Source organism: Pezoporus flaviventris, unplaced genomic scaffold, assembly GCF_033815535.1.
Source record: "Pezoporus flaviventris isolate CSIRO_AGI_PZ_B2104156 unplaced genomic scaffold, CSIRO_AGI_Pfla_v1 ptg000066l, whole genome shotgun sequence".
Lineage (NCBI taxonomy): Eukaryota > Metazoa > Chordata > Aves > Psittaciformes > Psittacidae > Pezoporus > Pezoporus flaviventris.
In genome coordinates this window covers 12,266,871-12,291,385 of record NW_026892614.1, presented here as the reverse complement: position 1 = coordinate 12,291,385, position 24,515 = coordinate 12,266,871, and the positions used below count along the sequence as shown (strand labels likewise).

Genomic DNA, 24,515 nt, shown 5'->3' with positions numbered 1-24,515 from the left:
AGAGTAACATTTATATTTTAAATGCATTAGGATAATTTTCACTAGGTCCAGCTACTCTCCTTAATGCAATTTGTTTCTGACTTCGTCACATCATCCTTACTTACATGAGTTGCTTTTTATCCATAAAGGTGGAAAAAGAGGAAGACTGCCTATTGAGGTAGCAGGACCAAAGTCAAGACTCCTGCAACAGAGAAAAGATAACACGGATGTGGTATTGACTGCAACGTTGTAATTGAGACTGAAGTAAATTTGCACTTGCCAGGGTGCAGGGAGTCTTTGCAGGAATAGATAGGGGCTGAGGCCAGGGCCCTGGCAGTGCCTAAAGCAGTGAACTTCTTGCTTTGTCACCAGGCAACAAACTTCATGGTAGTATAAGGAGAAAGGCAAAAAACCTAAACACTGCCCAAGCTCCTTTAACTCTGTTCCACTTTCACCCAACAAGGGGGAAGCAATGCCACAACAAAGCTTTTCTGGCCTTGGGTCCAAGCAACCCAGGGCTATAATCCTTCCTTCCAACCAACCAACCAACCACCCAACCAACCAACCAACTAACCAACCTTCAAAGGCCATGCCTTGAGATTAGGAACTCACAACAAGACAGAAAGAACCATTTTTTGCTATTCTTTCAGCACAAGACTAGTCTATAGCACAATTCAGGCAAATAATACAACAGTTGATGCTTTCATTTAAGAGCGTGAGTCAGGAGACTTATGACTGAGGGAAAAGAGAGCATCTTCCCAAGCCTTAACTGTCCCCCCAGCTCCCATGTTTTCTTTCCTTCATGGTTTCCCTAATTAAAAAAGGACTTCTGTCATGTCATCTCCCATTAGCTTAACAAGTCAGAGCAGTCAGCTCTCCTTCTGACACCAGGCTGCTCAGGTGATCTTTAGATGTGACTTTCCAAAATTTACTTTCCAACAATTAAACTTAATTCCAGGTTAACAGAGATTTAAAATTTTCCCCCTATGGAACAGGAATAATACTAAATGGGGAAAGTTTCCTAGTGCAAAAGTAGGTGTTCAAAATGAAATTGGAAGGAAGGAGGCTTCCCCTAGGCACAGGCCATGACATTACTGGTCCATGGACCTATGATGACAATTAATGGTAGTAAGACTGAATACAAACCTTTGTATTGTGTTATTGCAGGATAATGGCCAATCTCTGACACAGGATCATAATGCAGGGATCCATTCTTTATTAAATTTTAAATGTTAAGTGTATTGCCTTGCTATGATACTTCTACCCACTTTGTGTTGACCCACTTGCTTCAGTCATGAAGGATTTTTACTTGAAAAACACGTAAACTACAAATGTATCTAAATATCAGTCATGCAGCCAAAGCACGTATTACATACAAGTAAATAACAAGCTTTTCTTCTGGGAAGAAAACAAATCCTCAGTTCCTGGCAAGGAGGCAAACCACTGTTCCTAGCAACCAAGACTTCAGAACAGCGATCTAAACTGATGAATCAGAATTTGTAATGACAGAAACAGAATTATAAGCAGCCCTCTGCAAGGGTTTATAGGAGAAATTAAACATAACTACATTACCAGTAACTTGACAAATGTAGCTAAGCTAGAAAACACATGATAAAAAATAGTAACCAAAGCACATGGTAACCATAAAGATGGTTTTATAATTTAAAAATTGAATTTCATCCATCTGATTGCTCAAGTTACTTTTTTTTTTTCACAGTAATATTGAGCTGAATTGGCTATTCAGCACTTTCAATACCATTAACTGCTAATGCTGAAACAGGGTTTTGTTTTTCACATCGGGCAAGAAATGACTGGCAGCCATGCCAGAGTTTGTATAGATTTTACCAAGGAGAGACTGTTTACTCTCTGTGGCCTTCCTCATTGTGGCTGGGCAAAACCACAGGTGGCACTAAGAGAAATTTATTGAGCATGCAGAATTTCTTTCCTTTGTTCTTCTCTTGGTAGAAAAAGAGTAATAAAAAAGTAACTACCAGTTACTGAATTTTCTTGAGAAAACGTGTTTGTTCTTATAACAAGAGCAGGGGTACAGGATCTCCCTTAAACTAACTACTAAGGTGATGGGGAAGATGTAGCAAGAGAAACGTACAGGCATTTCTTTGATATTGACATAAATATAAGCACACATAGTATCAAATTAGTAGAACAGCATCCTGCTTCTTTAATTAAACAGACAAAGACATAACAAGATTCAGTGGTTGAAAAGCAAAGCTAAAAAAATCTGAACAGGAAGCTAAAAAAATCTGAACAGGAAGCAAAATGCAAATTGTAAATGAAGGTAATTAACTACTGGAATATTTTATTGAAATGTGTTGGTAGATACTTCACCATCCCACTTGGACAGTTTTCTAAAACATAAACCCTCAAACAACCAGAATGTATTAGGCTTCACACAGAAAGAGTGGGTAATAGTTCATCTGTTATAACTCAGATAATAACAAGATATATATAATGGTCTCTGCTCACACTGAATGATCAAAAGTTTTTAACCCAAACAGAATATACAAAAGAAAAAGAAATCAATTTATGGAACCTTCTGCCAACTCCATTTATACTGATCAATACCCTTCTGGATAATAAAATCTAACTGAAAGCATTTCAATGTATTACTAATGTGAGTAAGGCTGGAAAAATCAGAAACTTTCTGGTTTAGGGAAATTCGATTTTGTAGCAATGCTGTCTCTCCATTTCTTGAGACTTAATAACTTTTGAAATTAGTAACTAATTTAAAAACCAAATGTGATACTAGGTGCCTGAGAAAGTCTGGAAACTTCTTGTAAGAATGTGGTGTCTGGTCCTGGCAAGAAACCAGTTGTTTCGCAGATCTCCTGGATTTTGTTGTAACACATGGAAACAGATAATCTGACAAAGTCCATTTGGGTTTCCAAAAGCCTTTGAAAAGGCCATTCACATAAGGTTTTTGAAGAGCCAAACTGCCATGGAATAATCTTATTGTGGGTAATTAACTGCATAAAATACAAGAAAGAAAATGTTAGGTAAATGGACTTTTTCACAATGTTTCCATCTGGATCTACACTAGGGGCTATTTCAACTTCATCACAAATTATATAAAGAAGAGTGGACAGTAAAGTAAAAGGCTTGCTGCTGACGCTAAATTATTCAAGATAGGGAAGAACAAAAGCTGAATGGCAAGAGTTACAGAAGTACTTCATGATACAGAATGACTAGCAATGAAATGACAGATGTTGGGGGAAAGAATGCAATTAATTGTAAATATGCAGAGTCCCAGCAAACCAGGCATGGTATAGTTTTGCAACCAAACCTGAATGACAGTAAAGCACTGCACTACCTGCAGATCCAGCCATTGGGGCAGGACATTGGATCCTTTTGCCCACTTATGAAGGATTGAAGACATTTCACCTAGCAAGGGGCGGGATAGACTGTATTGTCTCTTTATAAACGCTTTATGAGGGCAGAAAAAAACCTTGTCTTCTCACCTCATCTGTTCAGTTGTGATTAAAGGCTCCATGCACACAAAGGAGCACAGAGGCACACTGGCAGGCAAATCAGCTCCTGGAGACACTGTAAAATCTGTGGGTCAGGTGAGAGACTTGTTTGCATTTATGTGTTTGTGCATAAGGCAACTGAAGACAAGAGGATCCAGGGCTAGCTACTGGACAGACTGAAAGTCTATGGCCTGTTCCTGAAGGAGCCATAGTACGCCTGTCTGAGTGTGTCTGTGTTTGTGTGTATGTGTGTGTACACAAGAGGGTCTGAGTTAGCAGCAACTGGAGTGGGGCTGCAAGACTCAGGGGCTTGTACATCCAGCTCCAGCAACTGAAACTCAGGAGCCAGCTACTGGACAGACGGAGTGCCTAAGGCCAGCTTCTGGATGGAACCATATTGTGTGTATACACATACCTGTAGTTTCTATTAAAGGGTTTTCACAATGATCACCCAAAGAGGTGAACGGGATGAATCCATTGCTGCTATTTATGCTGTGTTTTCTCTTGGCATTGATCTATATGGACAATCATGTGTGTATATATATATAAGTACATACACTGCGTGTGAGTATGTGTCTGTTGGGAATACATGCTCCGTCTCGCTACTAGTTGAATAGGGGAACATGGAACAGGAGCAGCCTTTCCTCCCTAAAGCTATCAGATTCAGCAACTCTTAACAGCCTACATGATCACTCCGTATTTCCTCTTCTGTGTGGATACTAAAGAGAAATGAAGACCTTCCTGGACAGGAAGACATCTTTACACTTGTCCACCAGGACAAGTGTATACTGCAGGGCTTACCACTGCATCCTTTATGCATACAAGCTGTTAATCATAAAAGGGAGCATATCTGAGAAAAAAAAAGTCTGAAAATTACATTCTTCTAACTGCAGATACACATCTACAGCTTGTCAGACTGTTAGCTTTTCTTTGGATTCTCTTCAGTATTCACACCTGTTAACTTTGGGTATTTTTATTTTTTTTTTACTGCATATGAGAAGATTAAGTCCCAGTGGGAGATAATTTGCTTCACTTCCTGGGATTTCTGTATTCACTTCATCCTATGGTTTCTCTGATTGAACTTCCTTACAGGAATTACTGCCTGGTGCCCTTGTTCCCATATAGCAGCTTGTACCAAGCACTCTGCCAGCTGTCACTCAAAGTAGTACAGAAATTCACTTACGTTCCTGTCTATGTAAACCAACAATCATAAGAATGACATTTTCTTGACAAAACTGTTACATGTTAAGAACACCACATGAAAAAAATTAGGAATATGAAAATTTGTTCTCTATTGCAATGAAGTTCTTCATCAATTACAGATTATTCCACTGACATCTAATGCACAGGAGAATTCAGCTGAAATTTGAAACTTGAAGGTAAGTATGTCAAAATAACAGATTAACATTTTTCTCATCCCATAACAAACCAAGCTGGAGATTTTTTTTTACAGAGTGAATGATTCTCGCTAATTCTATTAAAAATATGAGTACCATACAAAATGTTATATGGTTTCAAGAAGACCATTTTCTTTTTGAAGAAGTAGGAGGTGGGAGATTACTGAAAAGAGCAAACAAGCAAGCTGTTTCATCAAGAATGGCAACAATAAAACCTGATTTCCTACGGATTTATGCTACGGGTTGAGCTCTATGTGGCTTCTCTCCTGCCTAATAAGAATCCTGTTTATGCTTCATAATTCCCTTCAGACCATTATAAGGGCATTCCTCTCATATCCAGATGTGTGCTCAAAACCATGTACACCAACTTACTAGATTTTTTATATTTTTCCTCTCTCTAAATTGGCTGCAATTGCCCCAGAGGTCCATGCTGGTAGAGACAGAGTACGACATCCTTTGAAGGTTGGTTGGTCCCTGTTTACAATAGTAAATTCAATTTCACAAATATTCTCCAACTTCCACATAGAGGGTATCTGTAACATTTGATATAATTTATGTCTGTATTTTCAGGAAATACAGGAAATTCTGTTCTGGGAACACAACAACTGATGGAACATAAAGGATTTCTACTGCATGAACCACACACAAAAGATTCATAGGTAAGTCACTGACAGTGGGAGTACCACAGTTTTCATCTAGAGAAGGCCCTGCATGCAGCTAATGGCTTATCTCTCATGGAAGTTTAAGATTACAGACTGGCAGGCTGTAGATGCTAAGTGCTTATTCTTAGACACCTGCTGACGACGTGATTACTCCACAGCCAAAACAAAGTCACATCAGAAATACCATCATTATTATCAGTAGATGGCCAGTGGTATACAGTTAGCCCCACTATCTGTGAGCAGAAGCATTCTCTGCAAGTGAAAACAAGAACAAAGTCAGGAAATCTCTAAAATTAAATCTCTTTTAAAAAATGAAGTGTACTTCCCTATCCTAATGCAATAAAATGCTGTACAAACTTGAGATACCATGAATCAAAAAGACACATTCAGCTAGAGAACAAGAAAAGGGTTTCAACCTAACCATTCCCTCCCCCATGTGGGAAAAAAAAACCCAAACAAACAACAAACCAAACCAACCAACCAACCAAACCAAACCAACAACAAAAAAAACCAAACAACCCCCCACCAAAAAAAAAACAACCCACCAAAACCCCCACCCGCACACCTACCATCAAAAAAAAAACAACCAAAAAAACCAACCAAAAAAAAACAAACAAGAAGCAACAACAAAATAAACCTAACACCAGATAAACCAAGAGCTAAAACCGTAGCAATGTACTGAGCCTTCCTTGAGGCAGAATGCTGAAATGTAAACTACTGCCCAGTTGAGGGTGCACATCAAAGACGGTAGATTACACTCTCATTCCTTCCAGCTTCTACTCTAGGGAATACCATAAATATAAATGGTCTCTTTTCTTAGTCAGTGGTCTGGAAAGTTGTAGTTAATTAATTTTACCCCATTCAACATAAAGATCTAGGACTTTATCCAAGTCTTTTTTTAGTGAACATCCAGCAATACAGGCTTCCCTAGGGCTTAATCAACAGTTTGTAACAATGATTGGCAGCTTCTTCCAAGGTCTCCACAGGTCACTCAGAATCACAGCCTAGCCCTGGTATTCCAGAAAAGGTCTTTTCCAAGCACCAGACTTTTGTAAATACTTTGTGCATGTCCTTGCCCAACTATACAGTTTAATTCAGCATCAGTTGAATTAGTTAACCAACTGTCTCCTACCAAAGCCAGAGTCTAGGTACTTGGACAGGAAAATATTTTTAGCTGAAAACCTTTTAGGAATAAATGACCTCTCATTAAGTTACCCATGTTAGAAGAGGAAAAGCTGGGTTCTTCTCTCCTCATCCTAAAAGGAGTAAAACCTGTGTTGTTTATTTTTCCTTTTCCAGACTTCCAGTGTATGTGCTTTTCTACTTATTTCAGCTAACCATCTCTAGCCAAGAATGTAAAAATCCCATCACTAGGAGAGCACAAAGGCTAACTCCAAAGACTACTGGTTATAGCACATAGCTATACAGAAGACAATTTGCACACTGCAGCTCATGCTTCTTGAGCAAAGTGCACATTCTGTGTGGTCACTAGATTATAAAGTAAACATATCAAAGGGAACAAACTTGAATAGGAAATCTTTGACAACATATCGTAAAACTTCCAATTCATTTAGCAAGCATAAGGTCCTCTTAACAGGAAAACTCTATGAAGCACAACTGGCATAACTATTTCCTGGTTTCAGTGCATTTAAACTACTTTAACCTTGGCAGTACATCCAGAAGGAGAGAACATTTTATGGTACAAGTTACAATGGAAATCAAAGTGGAATGCTAATTTAATCCTTGATGCTGAGACTACTTTACTGAAACGTTTGTTTGCAAGACCAAAGTTTTAGCCACATAAAAACATAAGTGTCAGAGTCCTGTATCTGGAAACAGGATGTAATGGTTCTCCAAATATGGTACCAAAAATCAGGGTCTTTGTCAAACAGTAGTGATAGCCCTATAATTCTCCACATGTGCTTCTGAAAATTAAAGGTTAATTTATAATATCTACTAAAGCTCTATGTCAAACAAAACAATATGGTCTGGATCTCTTTATGTGGCCTGCCTGGGCAACCAGCCAATAATTTAATATTATATAAAAAAAACCTACCTGTAAAATCAATTACAGTAAGCTCTACACAGTAAGTTCAGGGTAAAGGTGAAGTAGACAGTTAGAAAGTGTTGTTCTTGTGTTAGTAGTCTTGTGTTAGTAGTAAGTAATGCAGGTCTTTTCTGTGGTTCTTTCTTTGCATTAAAGATGCCTGACAGACACCTGCAGGAAGCTGTAAGTAAACATCACAAGTTCATTGCTCCTGAAAAAACCATAAAGTACTGGAATGTAAACTAGGAAAACAGAGTTTTCATTTTAGATGACATGGGAAGCTGTCTTTTTTACCTCTCTACCTTCCTGCTCCCCAAGAGGGATGCCAGACTTGTCAATTTTTTTCATTAATTATTTAAGCATGAAACAGTTTCCATACTACTCATGTGAAATGAGGAATAAAAGTCATTATGTAAGAGAATCATATATTAACTAAATCCAGTTATTGGTGAAAGCAGAGAACAGGCAAACAAGAATTCCGAATTATGATCTCCCCTCTGAGTTGACTCCTGGCCAGACACAGTGAAGCAGTTAGGCCAAAGAAAGGTATGGATGTTGTAAACTACGATACAAACAACCCCGGTCTTAAATTTTTCTTCTGATGATGCCCCAACTTTTATATAAAACAAAAGCATATGGATCATGTAATACGTGACTGTACAATGCTGCAGAAGGCAGAAACTAGGTCTTCCCTCCTCTACATTAACACCTTAACTGTGCTCTGTGCGGCCCAATCAGCTTGGATTTGTGTCTGTACCATGTCTCAGCCTTAATAGGAAGAGCCTGTGAATTTGCTTATTTCCAACCCTAACTATTCTATAATTCTATGATACTCTCCTGGCAAATGGACAATATAGATTTCAACTCCCTTGAGGCTGCAGTTGAAAAGGATGTACGTTTCCTACTATTTGACTAAATGGTAGCCTATTACATAAAGCAGAAGTGCTTCACCTCCAACAATAGAGCAGCTGTAGAAAGTTCTGATTTATCTATCCCAGCTAAAGAGAAATATTCCTATCATCCTGAAACATTGCACTAGATTTAAGGCTAGGCAGGGAGTGTTTCTAAGCATCCTCTTTACATTTCCTACTGGCAAGCTTCCATACTCTCTGTATTATCTTGGGATCCTAGGCATCAGCTCTGATTCTGCATCCCACCAAGGGGATCAAAGGTGTAATTTATTAACTCTACCTCATAACACCACTTTGTTGCAATTTCTCCTTCTGAAAGTGGCGATGATAATTTCTACCTCATGAGGGTGTTGACCCTTAACTGGAGCATAACTTGAGACTGAAAGAGACTTCTGCTTTCCTCAGAAGCCAGCACCATAGTGGTACAAGGTACTCTTATTATGCAGTGAAATAGCTGATTGCATCCTTCACATTTTTAGGTGACCCACTGTTCTACACTGATCCTAGATGCCCTGAAAGTATTGTATATTTAAAGATGCACATCACTAAAAGAGGGTTGCTCTTCATCCTGCTAGGAATAAAAAACAATGCAAAGAAGAGTGGCCATATGTGACATATGCATCAAAAATATTTTGTTCAATAGATGGAAATACCTGTCTACTGAGATGTACACTCTGCTTCCTGATCTATGGATTTCATCTGGCTGACAAGGATACTGACTTTGTGAAAATGATTAACAACCTATAAATCCTTGGGAAATTACTGAAAATGAAAGCCAGACAAGGATGCGCTGAACCTTAAGAGATCCATTCAAGCTGAAGCAAGCAACAACCAGGATGTACCCCTTCCATACCTCAGTATTTTTGGGTAACCGTTTTGTTGCTTATGGCCAGGCAGGGATCAGCACATTTCAGTGGTAGGACATCACCTCACCCAGACTTCAACCTGTGCATTTCAGCCTTCCACAGAGAAATCCTTTTCCCTGGTGTTTTACAGCTCCCCATCACCCAAGCCTAAACAAATACAGAGGGCCACATGCATACGATGTTTTGGAATGCAGACAGGTATCTGTCAGTGTCTTTGTTAAACCTGCCAAGCCTTCTCATTTGTAACCCTATTCGCTCAGCTTCATAACAGTCCCCTAGTTGCATATTAGCATCCTAGTTACGTTTGCTGTCTGCACTTAAGTATCAGACAGCCCCTTCATCTTTTAATTGACTGGTTTGCTGCATCCTGGTGCACATTGTTTACTGCTCTCTACAGAGAGCTTTCTTAACATGGTCAGAAACTGAACAGGTCAGGCTGACTCGATAAAGAAAATGCTGACCCACATTTAGTAAACTAATTGGTTTTTCCCCTTCTCCCCTAACCTAAATCAACGTCCACCTCCTGCGAAGCACCACAGCAGCAGCCCGTCTCCCGGCCACGCCTCCGAGCCTGCCACAGGCTGGGCAGGCCCCGTCAACCCTCAGCGTCGAGCGTCGGAGCCCTGTGGCCCTTCGGGGCGGGAAGACTCGGCCCGCCGGCGCACGCTGGCTGCTCCAGCGTCTCCATGGGGAAAGCCAGGGTCTCCTCAGCAGCTGTCCGAGCTTAGCACGTAAACCCCATCCTAGGCGCTGCAACCCAGGGCCACAGGAATCGCCGTACCAGGCACCCCCGGTACAGTGACTCGCGGCGGGCACCTCTCAGGGTGCCGATGTGGTGCTGAGGTGCAACGTGTACTGATGGCCGAACTCGGCGCTGGTCAACCGCAACCGCCCCACTGCGCCTCAACACAATCGACTCCACCCCGTGAGCAAAAAGCGGCGGCGGCAGCTTCTAGGCGGGCCGGGGGCGGAGCGAGGGGCGGTGCAGCGCGTCACTCCCGCCAGCCGGGCCGCGTCTGGTGCGGAGAAGGTGGAGCGTGTTTTGTGGCTTTCGCCATGTCCAAGCACGTTTTTCTTACGGGACCCCCAGGTAACGGGGGCAGCAGGAGCTTGGGGAACGGGAGTGGCGGCGGGGGGGGGGGCGCTCCCGCCGCAGGGGCTGCCCGGGGGCCTGGCCTGGCGTGGCCTGGCCTGGCCTGGTTTGGTTTGGCTCGGATCGGCCCGGCCCGCACTGTTACTTGCGGGGCTGCAAAGCCCTTATAGCTAAGGGAAGGCACCTGCTGGTGGACCTTAGTATCGGCCCAGAGTGCAACGGGGCCCCTTCTGCGGCAACCGGGCCCAGCAGCTGCCTGCCATGCAACTCCGGCTGCCGGTGTGTAGGCCTGTAGCTGCTCCACTCCCTGAGTATTGCAGGTGGAGGTCGGAGCTGCTGCATTCGTTAATTCGCTCGTAATCAAAGTCCATTTCGGCTCCGTGTCTGATCCCATGTCATGTAGGTTTCTGGATGCTTCTGATTTGTGTTTGGCTTCAGCAGTTCGATGTTAGGGAAAAAAACAAAAAAAACAACTCCTGGACAGCTAACTTGCTTGAGTTAAACTGCGACCAGGACACATTTCTGAGCGCTCACCTTTTCTGGAACTTAATTATAGCAGTTTAGCACTTTCACCCTAAATAATGCTCAGTTATCCAGTATCGAGGCTGTGAGCTACATCAGAGTGATTCGTGTCAGCAGCTCAGGGGTCCTAGTGATCACTGCACTTTGTGTGGAGATGGAGTCCCTTGTGATCATTGTGCTATGTGCAAAGGGTATGAGAAGTGTCCCTGTCAATACGACAGTGAGGAGGAAGAGGAAACAAGGGAATAATTCCCTTGGGTCGACCGCAGTATTGTGCACAGAAATGTTTTGTTCATTGTTTAAATTGCATGAATGTTCTTAGAAAAGGGGGGGGGGGGGGGGTAGGTAACTTAGAGATATGTCCTGTTACAGAACGTTGTGAAATCTGTGCGCTGAACAAATAAACGCATAAGGAGTGGAATTTATGGGGGCTAAGATGGCGGTCAGACTTGTGATAGACATCTTCCTGTTAATGCATTACCAAGACATTTAGTAACCTTTCTAAGATATTTCTTCACCCGGAGGCAAGACCCCAGCAACAGGAGGAAAAGCCCTGGAAAAGAAGACAACAGGATTGACTGAAACCCAAGAAGCCTGGGAAAAGAAGACAACAGGATTGGCTGAAACCCAAGACCGAAAAGTATAAGAGACTATCCCCAGAAGTTCCCCTCGTGCGTCTCAGGTGGAGCGGAGACTCCCTGGAGCACCCAGCGCTGCTTGCTTATTGCCTCTTGATATTAATTATAATAAAACCCAATTAAAACAGATTGGCGATTTTAGGTTTTTATAACAAGGCCGTATTGCTGAAATCGCAGCTGCGCTGGGCAGGGCAGGGCACGTCTCCAGGATGGAGGATCACCACTTCCCTAAGATTGTGTTTTACGGTGAACTCGCCACCGGTTGCCGCAAGAGAAGTGTCCCAAAGAGGAGATACAAGGACTCCCTGAAACAATACCTCAGCCTTGGCCATATTGACGACCACCTTGGCCTCCAACTGGGAGACTTGGAGGCACACCATATGTAATGCTGTTGTCTCCTTTGGGAACACAAGCAGAATTAGTCTCGAGGAGAAAAGACAATGTAGAAAGAATCATGCCTCACCTGTACCACCTAAGGAGACCTTTTGCTGTGATTTTTGCAACTGGATTTGCCTGTACCACATTGGCCTTTTTAATCATAAGCAGGCTTGTAGTAAGCATGGGTAAAGCCCTTCCTAAACCTTTGTTCGTGAAGTCAAGCCATCATCATAGGTAATAATTGGTATCCCAAGTAGGCGGACCTTGATTGAAGTGGTGGAGTAGTTTGTGGGATGTAGTTATGAGGATTCAGCTAAATGTTTGATAAATAAGCCAGTTACTATAACTGCAAAGCTTTCTTTAACTGCAAAGCTTTCTTTTATGTCTGGAAGTAAAACAGTGGGCTTAATTATCCTTTCAGTGAACCTTTTGCCAATGCCTGTCTTGTCTGGGATTAACTTAGAATTAATTGCTCTGCTAGGCTGAGATAGCAGTACATTCCACCACCATCATTCTGTCTTTCTGTCCGCTTGAATGAAGGCAGCCTTCCAGGAAGGCTTGTTCAGGCCTTGTCTCTGTTCATTTAACTGAAATGGAATGTACTGTTTTGATTAGCTAACTGTAGAATTTTAAGCTTTCTTAAACTTAGTTTGAATCATTTTAGCTTTCTTTGGCAATTTATTGAGTGAACAAAAGTAGAGATGGCAGATTTACTTAGCCAGATTAGTATGAATTTGCTTATAGAGACAAGGCCTCAGAAAGATGGTAGATACCGACAGTGCCACACTTGTCATTTTATTGTTGTTCAAATGCCAGGAATCCCTTTGGCTTCAGTTCTGAAAAGTTGGCTTAATGGTTTGACCAGGTGCCCTTGAAGCCACAGAACATTTTGTTATTGATACTACTAAGAAAGTAGGTCCTAAATGTGCTTAAAACTTAAGCAAGGAATTTGGTATGTACATGTTAAAATGCCATCTGTTCGCACCATTGGGCACCTTACATTTGGTCTATATGCCTTGTCTCCAGGAATTTGAAGGTTTATTCTGCAGGATGTTTTATATCTTCTGACTTTTTTACAGCAATTATTAAAAGTTAAGTGATAGCACTAAATTTTGTGTGAGGTGATAAAGTTGAGTTTAAAAGGAGATTGTCAAGGGAAGTATGTGTGCAATCGTAAAGGAGAAAAAAATAGATCATTTGTGGTAAAAGAGGGTGTCTGGAACATGGCCGATGTTCACACCGTAGAAGGTCCATCAGACTGTGCCAGTAAACATCTGGTGGCCAGGGTTTTAAGGATCTGTGTCAGGGTATGAAAATAGGTACACAGGATAATTCATGTGAGAAGGGACCTCAGGACATGTAAAAGAGGGTCAGCTGTGAGGCCAGACCAGGTTGTTCAAGGCTTTATCTAGTCAAGACTTGAAAACTGCAAAGAACCTGAAGACTACATAGCTTCTCTGGGCAGCCTGTCCCTTGGCTTGATTGTCTTCATGATAAAAAAAGCTTTTCCCTATATCTAGTCAAAACCTCGTGCTTCAGTTAGCATAAGAAGCATGTTTCTTATTGGAAATACTTTTTGCCATGTAGGACCTGATCTCAGGGGCGCTGGGTGCTTCCAATTTCTAGGACATCAGTAGAGGTAGTGTGTCCTTTGTGTTAGGTAGGCTTCTGGTAATAGCAGTTAGCCTTGACTTTATGAGCGAGGGATAAATTCAGCTATGTTTTTAAAGAGTAGTGAACAGCAGTGGTAGAAAGGGAGATGCATCAGTCAGTCTTCCAGCTAGCTTGAGTATCAGTTGTGTAGAAGTATGGATTTTGTGTATTTACCTGCCGTGGGGCAAGCTTTGTGGCTTGACCATGTGCTATCTAAGATAAAAAGTTCAGTGGTAGTCTGGAATATTTGTACCATTCTGTTATGACTTCACTGTAGACGCACTTCTTAAAGGCTAATAAAATATTACAGTGTTGGTACAGGATGAACTTTAAAAGATGCTTCTATTCTTTCCTACCATTTTAAAAAAGCAATTTGCAAACTTCAGAAAGTAATCAATGCTTCTGGTGAACTGAATCATTACTGTGGTGCTTAAAAATGGGATTTTAGTGTAGAAGATTAATGCTGTGTGCTTTTTGTTTTTTCATTTTTAGGGGTTGGAAAGACTACTTTGATCCAGAAAGTCACTCAAGCTCTAAAATCCGCAGGCACTTCCATTGACGGATTTTACACAGAGGAAGTTAGAGAAGGTGGCAGGAGAACAGGTTTTGATGTTGTCACTTTGTCTGGAAAACGAGGACCATTATCTAGAGTCAGGTACTGAGATTTTAATAACTGCAAGTGGCTATTGTTTTATGCTTCTGCTCTAGCCTGTTGGCATGTTAAGTGCTCTTTCAACAGGGGATTTCCAGCACACATATTGCTTTTATGGTCAAGTTCTTTGTTCAGTTCTTGTATCAGCCAGGACACCTATATTGTGTATGTAGACAGTGTTTCTACTGCGTAATGAAATACTGAAAATGTACTAGGGAAGGGTGTTCTTTCTTACTGCTTATTTTACACCAGATAGGAAGGAAGCACTGCCGAGCCTTTTATTGTGAGGCCAAGGCTCTTGGTTTACAGAAATAACTTTTTATAGGCAAGGAGGAACATATTTTTTTCCACAAGTTAATTTATAGAGACAGAAGTGGAAAATAAAAAAGAAATTGCATATAACATTGTTTTCCAGAGCCACTGACTGACCCACCAAACCCATATGTGAATTTTAGGTAAGAAAGAGCTTTGGATGCCCACTAAGAGTAGGGGCCTCTTGAAGGGCAGAGGGGCTCACAGTCTCTCCTGTTTGACTTAGCCTTTCGTGCCTTGTGCAAAATGTAGTCTAGGTCCAGGTGTGTCACTAGCATCTCCCTCAGACATAGGTGATATTACTAAATAATTTGCATGTTGGTAATAAAGGAAGTTTGCATACGATAGTGTGATGCAGCAGAGGCAAACTGAATATTTTTCTGAGATTGTTTAGGGGTTTTGCAGCCCATACTGGGATTTGGGCTACTTCTGTGTCTGTAGTGTCACCAAATTCAAAGATCTGAACTGAAGGCATGTACTTTGATTTCACTGTAAATATACCTTCTGGCTTTTAGATCCCATTGTCCTTCCTTACACTGTTCAAATTGGAGTTTGCATAGTTGTGAAGGTAGCTTATCCTGTATTTATTACCTGATAGTGTGCTTGACGCAATGTGACTTAATGAATGATTTACAGAGTTTCTTTGCTTTCCTTAGAAGAATTAAGGGGATCTGACTTATTAGGATAACTTCTCATAAATCCACTTGAAATGACTGCAGTGAATTTTCATTAAACTCATTACTTAAAAGGAATTGTGTATCTCCTTTTTTCAAATTCAGTTCTGATTCTTCTGCTTCAAGACGTGAATGTCGGGTCGGACAGTATATTGTAGATGTTGTTTCATTTGAGCAGTTGGTTCTACCTATGCTGAGAAATGTGAGTATTCTATCAAAGCTGCTGAAAAAATGATGCTTTATGATAACCAGTGTTATTGGAAGGCCCTTCTAGAGCGCTAGTTTTAGGTATTAATAAATGGCCTATTTCTTTGGTATCGCTTATTCCAATTGACATCAGGAAGCTGGAGGGGCAAATCTGACTTGCTCTTTTGTGCTTAACATGGTGTTTGGGGAGATTACAGTTACCACTCATTCCTGATCTGACATCACTCTGTGAGCAGGACCTCCTCAGCCTGAGAGATGGCTGATAGGAAGTTTCTTCCAATGCTACTGTCTTGCATATTGGAAAGCAAACAAAATACATGAGTTTCTACTGCACAGAACTGGGTGGAATCAGTGAGTGAAAGAAAAAGGCCTTTGTTGCTGCTCTTTACAGCCCTTTTTTCCCCTCTTGTTCCAATTCCCATCTTCTTCCAGTAGAAACATTTGTTTCTTGAATCCACTGGTTACTTTTGATTACCACTGTGTAAGTACCTGCAGAGTGGTAGGTTTTAACTGATAATAGCAGCCTGATAATTAGTCTGCTGCACAAGGAGTGGTCTGACTGTAACAAGACTTTCTACACAGTCTTTTTCCTATCTTTCTCCTGACATTTTATTCTGGCCTTTTGCCTTCTCCTTCCTCTCTCTCACTCCTACCTTTTACCTCTCCAAAATTAAACAAGAACAGATCTGGTTTTGGCATATATCATAAACAGTGTGCAGCAGCTGCTGAACTGCACTACTAAAAAGATCGTATTGTGATTTTTCTGCTCTGCCAAAGCTCAAGGGGCCAAGGAAGAAGAGACTTTTTATTTGAACTTTGAAAGAATAAAAAAAAAACCAACAACCAGAGGTGCAAGGAGCAAGAATAAGATTGAAGACCTGATTCTTGGTTTTGTGAAGGAACATTAAAGTCTGAGAGCAGGGAAGCAGAAATGTTTGGGGCAGGGAAGAAAGGAAATATGAATAAAATGGGGCATATTTTCATTTATTTAATTTCACTGTAACTTGATGTACTATGTTAGGAAATAGAGTTTGATAAAACAGACTTCATTAAGCCAGCACTGTACTCAGAATCCTTTTACTGATTGTATGTCAAGTCCAGTAGTGATCTTGCTGTAGAAGGGTGTTAGCACTGTTGAGTTTTTCTGGTTGTTAATTGGCTTTGTCATTGAAAGTGCTGTTAATCAGTTATCAGTTTTGTGGGAATGCAGTCATGCATGTAAGTGGCACAAAATGGAAGTTGAGGAGAGTGAGGAATATCATAGAACAGAAACAAGAAGTGACGAAGAAAGAGGGCAGGAGAGTCATAGGTATGGTCTGGTTTGATCAGAGAGCAGCACAGAGTGGTCATTTTCCCATTTAGTCTTCAGGACAGGTTCAGCTCACAAGGCTTGGATCTCATTCACTGCAGTAAGAACAGGGATAGATCCTACAGTGGATAATCTGTCAGATATGAAAACTTTACCAGGCAGGACTGAGGATATTTTTTTCAAAGCAAAATGTTCTGTTTCTCAATGTGTGACCTAGTGACTAGTATTGGCTTTTTAGCTCACTGATCTATAAAAGGATTTTAGATAAAACAGCTACTCAGCAGAGACTTAGCTTGAAAAGATTTTAGGATGCATGTTATACACTTCTTCCACTTTCCCAGAAACAAATACTTTGCCTTCACAGGGGAAAATATTTTGATTTCTTTTTTTCCTTCTTTTTTATGTTCTGTGTGATATGTCTGGTATTGGTATATATTCATGAATCTACGGTGATGTTTTGGCTTGAGTTGATTTCCTCCTCACTTCTGTAAGTGATGGAGTACATTTCAAGGTTACTTTTACCAAGAGAGGGTAGGCAGTGCACTTCCTTTTCTGATGAAAAGTTCCTCTGCTTTCCAAATTGCCTTTTCTCCAGTGGCATTCACCTAAGTTCTCTCTTAGACTTCCCCGCTGCTCACACTACTCTGCAGCACAGTGCTATTTGGCACAGTATTCACTTTATGAAAAAAGCAAACAAACCACAGATATGGTCAGTTGCTAGTATGGTGCCTATCCTGCAATCCAGGGGGATGGTAGGACTATAGAATGAGCTGTATCTTGACAAAGAAATGGAAGATGAGTGTTCTGATGTGAGAGAGGCTTGGAAATAGCTTGGTTCTTATCCAGATAGCTTAGAAGAAAGCCAGTTGTTTTGAGAGACATGCTAGTTTTGACCATTATTTGACCCAGCTACAAGAAGAGAAATTTCCAAATCTAGGTTTAATGCAAATCTTTTATATTTTTTTTAATACTTGTGTGGATATTCATCTATTCTAAATGCATAATTTGATGGGAAGAGTGAAGTTTGAAAAATTGGTGTCCCTCAGATTGATTGATGGCTGCTAGTAGACAACATGCAGTTTACAATTGTCAGATAGCTCATGTAGGACCACTGTGAGAATTCTGCTTTGAAGGCAAACTGATATTATGGATATTTCATATCGTAGTGAGCTTTTATGCTGTATATATATTTTCATCTTTCCAAAAAATCTGTGCTGAAATAGAAATGATAGATTTATAAGTCTGTCACCAGCAGCAGCTTTGACTTCTCCAATTTCCACCTATATTACAATTGAATTGATTTCTTTTGGAGTTATTTCTTTTATTAGCATAGAAATTATTACTGTTACTTGTTCTAAGTTCTGTATTGTTTACAGTCTCTTGATGCACTTTTCCACAGGTAAACCGTAGCAGTGATGCAGAGAAAAAAATCTGCGTCATAGATGAGGTTGGTAAAATGGAACTCTTCAGCCAGGCTTTTATTCAAGCTGTTCGTCAGACACTCACTGGCTCAGGGACTGTGGTGCTTGGAACTATTCCAATACCTAAGGGAAAGCCACTGGATCTTGTTGAAGAAATAAGAAATAGAAAAGATGTTAAAGTGTTCAATGTGAGTAATATTTAGTACCCTTAAAGAGCCTTCTGTTCTTGGTTGCTGGTTTGTATTTTGCTCTGCTTAAGAACCAGTTGTTACTACCAGTTGATAGCTGTGGGTAGCTTATATGAAATGAGTTTTTCAGTTTCTGTTTTATTCTTAATGGGCAGGTGTTCACCTTATTAAAAAAGAAAAAAAAACTTACATTTGACACTTACCATAGCAGTCTTACACAGCTGGCTTTGCTTGTGAGGGGCTGCAGAAGTAATGATATAGTTGTTTTAAAAGGTTTTCTTGCTCTAGTATTATTGCCATGTATGCATTCATTATTCCTGAGTGTTAAATCTTTCAAAGTACAATCAGATTTTTGAACTTACTTTCTTTTTTAGACTAACATGCAGAAGTCTTACTAGTAATCATATTCAAGGGAAAAAAATATGTAGTGGAGTTTGCAGAAGTCACTTCTAGAGGACAGACACTTGTAAATGGAGTCAGTGAATCAATTTTGGAATTCATCATGTTACTTTACAGACATAATTTTCAGAATATTAGGGTCTCAAAGTGCATTTCTGATCACTTACAGGGGGGTTCTCAAAAACTTAACCACAACAAAACGTAGCCTGTTCACAGGAATACATGTGTGAAGCTTCCTTAACATCTGCAGATGTCCTGGATGCTTCACAAAACCAAGCTAAATGCAACCCCCACTCTTTTGTTTTCTTTTTCTACTCAGTGTATACTATTTGTAGGAGAGAGTAAGGCTATATATCCAAAACTGAACTATAAATTATAAATTCAGGAAGTGGGAGGTAAACATCTTGGCTTAGTAGCAGGGTTAATATGCTGTAGAGCAGTATACTGCTGCAGCCTGTTCTTTATCAGATGCATGTCAGAGTTTTCATCCGAGTGGATCAGTAAGGAAAATACACTATCTCAACAGTTTGCATTGAATGATCTTAATTATTGCAGAGAAAGCAAAGCCTCCAACTTCTTTTTTGCTTTTCAAAGTGAGACTCGTGAAACTGTAGAGCTTGGAAAAGTTCCTCAGCTTTTTTTTTTGTTGGTGGTCACATTATCATCTTCAATTTCTGTGTTTTTTTTTAAATTAAATGCCTATTAAGTGCTAAAGCAACCCTGTGAGCAAAGACGAGACAAGATTCCTTTACTCACATAAGCATTCGGCTCTTACTGTTCCTTTCAGAGATAAAACCCCAGGTTTCCTACTGATAAGCTTATGTGTGCTGTTAGGCTGCTGAACAGGGATGCATGTGAATGTGAATTTTATGTGGCTTACTTTACAGTGGTATGACTGGGGAAGAGGGAATGGATAATGCCTCCCTGAAAGTAACAGATGTTCAGTACTTACACTGCAGTCATGACAAGACAATAATGTGCTAGTGTGTGAGGAGGAAACACGGTGCTAGAAAACAGCATTTGGCTCTCAGGGAAGCTTTTGAGGCTTCTACTGTCTCCCTTTATAGGTGGTGTTCTGAGGGCATATGCCACTCAGCCCCAAGTTGCTAGCTATATCAGTCTGCTGATACACCTTTCTCTTAAATACTGACTGCAGCCAGTGGAACTCTTCCTGTAAATGTCAGTGGAGCAGTGTGTTCTTTACTGCAGAAATGAGCCATCCTGTTTATGCTTCTGAGGTGCAGGTTTCTCTGTTTAAGTAGAGTTTCTGGTGAATCCATTAGCCAAAAGCATGGGTGTGAAATGTGTGGCAGACTGCAATAGTTCCCAGGTGGCAGAGACCTGCTGTGCTGAAGTCTTACGCAGGAGGGCATCTGTCTCACTTGCTCCAATGACACAAGACATGTTCTTTCCCAGCTGGTTAAAACGTGTGCCTGAGTAGGAACAGAACCTGCCCCTGGGGAGTCAGAGGTGTTACTAGCTGAAGTAAATACTGAATCACCAGCTGTGTTCTTCAAGGACTGTGGGTTGGGGAGAACCTGGAGTGTCCAAATAAGCTCATAGTCAGTAATTCCTTACTAACTTTTATGGTGCCTCAAAGTGTGCAGAAGTAGGTGGCCGCCTTCCAAAAAAGTTATGCCTGCTTTGTCGCTTCATAAGGAGTTAGGCTGCACTCAAGTAACTTAGTAGAGTTTTGTCATTCTTCTCTTAGTGTCAGGAGGAGAGTTCTGATGTTTGACACTAAGAGCAGAGAGACAGCTGTTTGGGGTTTTACAGTCCCTTTTGTCTTGAAAGCACATTCAGTTGGTGTAAATGGGCCCAGATGCCCTAAAAGCCTTTGACGATTTGGTCCCAAATGTTTAATTTATTATGCTTAGAGCACTTAATGAGAGTAGCTCTGATATTTAACACATTTCTTTCCATTGTTGCCCAGTTCCATTTTGCTGAGAACTAAACTTTCCAGTGAAACTATAGAGGCTCTTTTAGCACTGCAGAAGTAATGATATAGTCTGTGTAGTTTTGCAGACAGCGTCATAAATAGGATCAGATTATCCTTAGCAGCTGGCACATACTCATTTTTTCCCATTTTCCCATCTATTAATTTTGCTTCCATGAAATCCATTAGTGAAGTTTGATTGCATATGCCTTTTAAGAAAGAAAATAAATAGCTAAATGGATCAGAAGAAGAAAAAGGTTCCATTTGAACACATTGCACAAGAGGGGTTTCGTAGATGGTACTCTTAACAGTTGGGGAAGAAAGCCTTTTGTCCTCTACTGTTCCCTGCTTGGAGTCTAGGTGGTAGTTTCCTCCAAATTGCCTAAATGCTTAGAATAAGCAGCATCTACAGTTATTTTCAGCTCCCTGCCTAAAGAGGTACCCATCTGTTTGTGCATTCAATACAGATATTGGGAGATTGGTTCTCTCTAGAAAAGCTGTCTGCACTGAATGTCTCCAGATCTTAAGAGGAGACCTCTATCTATGAAAAAGCCTTTGTAAAAGAGTTGTGAAAATTTCCCAGCACTTGGCACTTTCTCTATGCTGTCTCACTGGACTTCTGGCATGTAGGTATGGAAAAGGGATAGTTAAAATGTTGTATAGTTTTTGTTGGCTTTGAGACAATGGGAAGAGCTATAAAATGTTCAGAAGGTCTTTTGGAAGTCAGGATATCAGGACACTTGCAGTGAGTTTGGCTGATCTATGCTCTATGCCTTGTTTACCTTGAGGTCTTTCAGTACCTTTATTGAAGAGCAGTTTCATTCTTTGTTGTCTTGCTGTCTTTGTTATTATGGGGTTTTCTGTTTATCTTACAATAGGCTTGGAATGATACTTAATAAAACGAGCAATATTTTCAGGCAGATCTTCCCTTTCCTTCCTTTGGGTTTGGTTGGCTTTTTTTGTTTGATTGTTGGTTTTTTTTTATGTCACTTTTTCATCAGCCCCATGTTGATAATCTTTGAATTCAGGTGGCATAGGCAGGGCCACCATCTGTAGGTTTACGGTGTTAGTTTCCAGGCATCCTGTCTCAATGCTGTAAATAGCAGTAGGCTCCCATTTAGTAATAATAAAAACAACAACAGTAATACTTTCTCCTGTTCAGAATTGACTGTGGTACTGGAAGGGATGGAAGGGAAACCTGTCTGATCCGATCTTAAATACAGCTACAAGGAAAGCAGTGAAACCTTGCTGGTAGAGAGGTTTATGCCATGCATAGTGTGGTGTCTCCTTCCTCATCAAGCAGTATTTCTCAAACTTTGTCAAAAAAATGAATGCCCTTTTTTTTTTTTGGCTCATCTGTCTTTGTCTGAGTTATTCCTGCCCTCTTTGCAGGGATCTGAACAGTTGGGAAAATTCCTTAGGCTTTTTAGAATGAGGCTTTTGCTGATACTTCATAATTGCTTGTTAACCCTCTCATCACCCCAGCCATCTCCCCAGGTTTTGGTTGAGTAATGCACTGTGGGTGACTGGGCTCTGTATCAGTAACCAGTCTATCAAGAAGGTGTAATTTATACCCCCCACCAGCTCTGTGTTTCTATCCTGCAATGCTAAGGCTTCTCAGATTAGAGTTGTGCTACTGAGCCTGTTTTAATTTTTTTTTCATTACACAAGTTTTTAACTAGCTCTGTCATCCTAATAGACACAACCCTTTCAAGTACTGAAGGCGTAAGAACTACTTCATAGCAGGAAAATTATGTTTGGTAATTGAAAAGGATTTCTAGTAATGACAAAAGAACATGCTGGTTCTTCGAGTGATTCTTGTTAGTTATTCAAGCCCTGAATAATACGGCAAAATACCATGGGTAATTAAATCAAAAAGATCACTGAATGTGCAATTACATATGCAGGTTTGTGGCTTTAGCTTATTGTGTTCTCAGTAGCAGAAGGTGGCAGGTGTTTGACACTCAGCATTCCTTCACTGAGAAAGAAATGCATTTGAATTTCTGCTTTGTTTGTTTTTGAAGTAAACACTAATATAGAGGTTATTCATCAAATTACATCAGTTTTAATTTCTCTTTCTCTAGGTTAGTAAAGAAAACAGAAACAGCATTTTTCAAGACATCTTGGCAGCTGTGGAATCCTGCAGAAAATGAAGACATTTTGTTGCCTACAAACACTAAAGCTTTTATTTCAACAAAACGTTACAAGGTTTTGCAGATGTTCTAGTCTGTCCTTCCTGCTTTAGTCCCTGGAGGCTTTACTGGAGCCTTCAGGGAAGCAAGTTAAAGCTGGTAATGCTCTAAAATGTGAAAATGAGCTAGCAGGCTTCTTGTTTATTCAGTTTACAAGCTGATCCAATCAAAAATTTGAATAGATGCATAGTTAATATCCTGTTCTGATCTGGGTATTTGGAAGTCAGGGGGTCCGACTCTCATTCTAGTTACACCATGCAAAAGCATCTTAGTTCCTTCAGAGTGTGGTGTGACATGTTCTGCTGGACAGCAATTCAGTATGGGGAACTTGGGACCTGGTGTAACAAAACAGAGCCCTGCCCAAGATGTATGTGTGCTCTGCCTGGTTTATGTAGAAATATCTTTGCTGCCAGTGACCCAGCTCATGTGTATCCAAATGTGATTCAACATGGGTGCTGACTATTAATGAGGTAGAAGGAATAAGCAGATGCTTTCCCTCCAGTCTTTCCAGTTGCTAGAACTTCCAAGGAAATTTCCTGTAGTCCTAAGTAAGTGACATTAACAAAATTCTGGATGAGAAGGAAAAATAACCAGTGTTGCCCTGTCCTAAGTACTGTAAACCCAGAGAGTAGTTGATAAGAGGGCTGCATTTTGGATTTATTTTCAAGTTTCTGATGGCAGTCCTGCCTTGCACCTGCTTAAAAAAGTTGCATATGTAAATCTTCAAGTCTATGAAGTTCAGTCAAATCTCAACTTGTGTTTTCAGGTAGAGTTTATTAAGTCAGGCTTGACTTAATAGTATATTAAATAACCTCATTTGTCTATATAGGTTTTACAGTCTGTTATGTTTATTGATACTTATGTTTGGTGGGGTTATTTTTTTCTTATTCAATTCTGTACAATGTTAATGATGAAATAAGAAGTGTTTCAGCATATTAGACAGTGTGTTTCCCTATGAGTTGTGCAGATGTCTTCAGGAAAAATGAAAAAAAAAAAAATCAGTTTCGTGTGTTGTGAAAGCAGAATTCCTTCCCAGGTGCATACTTTTTCATTGCACAGTTTATAATCATCTCTGGCTGTAAAAAGTTGTTGAGAATTCCGTTGTTTCTTATCTTTTTTTCTGTTCCTTTCAACAACTGTTAAGCAGCTTATTTAAAGGCTTTTCAAATATTGTTTCAAATATTGTTTTAGTTACTTGTTTCTGTAAAACTGACACCCAGAGTTGGAGGGGACTAGATGGGAACAGGCATTTTTACAGGTGTCCTGGAAACAGCTTGGAGCATGGAGGGAAGGTCCTTTTTATTTCCCATATTCAGAACAAGGGTCTGTACAAACTGTCGCTCCACAGGTGGTAGGAAGTAAAATGCCATGTTAAGGGATACCATGGCCTTGTTTGCTGACTGCGCTATTACACTACCATTCTGCCCAAATCCATTTGGATGATAGTATTGTCTTTATATTTGGGAAAAAGAGAATTCCTTTTAGGGTTCCACTCCCTTAAGCTCCTGGCTGCTTTTTGCAAAATAAGGCTGTGCCCTGAAGGGGCAGTAATCCCTTAACTGTTTCAGGCATCCTGCTCAGACATGACACCTTG

The 24,515-nt window shown here is 40.5% G+C and overlaps 2 protein-coding genes across 2 annotated transcripts in view; both read left to right on the top strand.

Annotated features, from left to right (window-relative positions):
* The window catches only part of MAP10 (microtubule associated protein 10), a 57,740-nt gene extending 52,213 nt beyond the window's left edge, over positions 1 to 5,527 (top strand). The window contains exon 3 of the mRNA XM_061471264.1: positions 5,432 to 5,527. Within this exon, the coding sequence (XP_061327248.1) occupies positions 5,432 to 5,470 (39 nt within the window). The 3' untranslated portion in view covers positions 5,471 to 5,527. The remainder of the gene's footprint in view (positions 1 to 5,431) is intronic.
* A 4,826-nt stretch (positions 5,528 to 10,353) lies between these two features.
* NTPCR (nucleoside-triphosphatase, cancer-related) lies at positions 10,354 to 22,942 on the top strand. Its single transcript, XM_061471263.1, has 5 exons — positions 10,354 to 10,437; positions 14,124 to 14,286; positions 15,375 to 15,471; positions 18,185 to 18,394; positions 22,814 to 22,942. Exons 1-5 carry the CDS (start codon positions 10,404 to 10,406, stop codon positions 22,880 to 22,882), a joined length of 573 nt encoding a protein of 190 aa, XP_061327247.1. The 5' UTR covers positions 10,354 to 10,403; the 3' UTR covers positions 22,883 to 22,942.
* Positions 22,943 to 24,515: the final 1,573 nt, after the last annotated feature.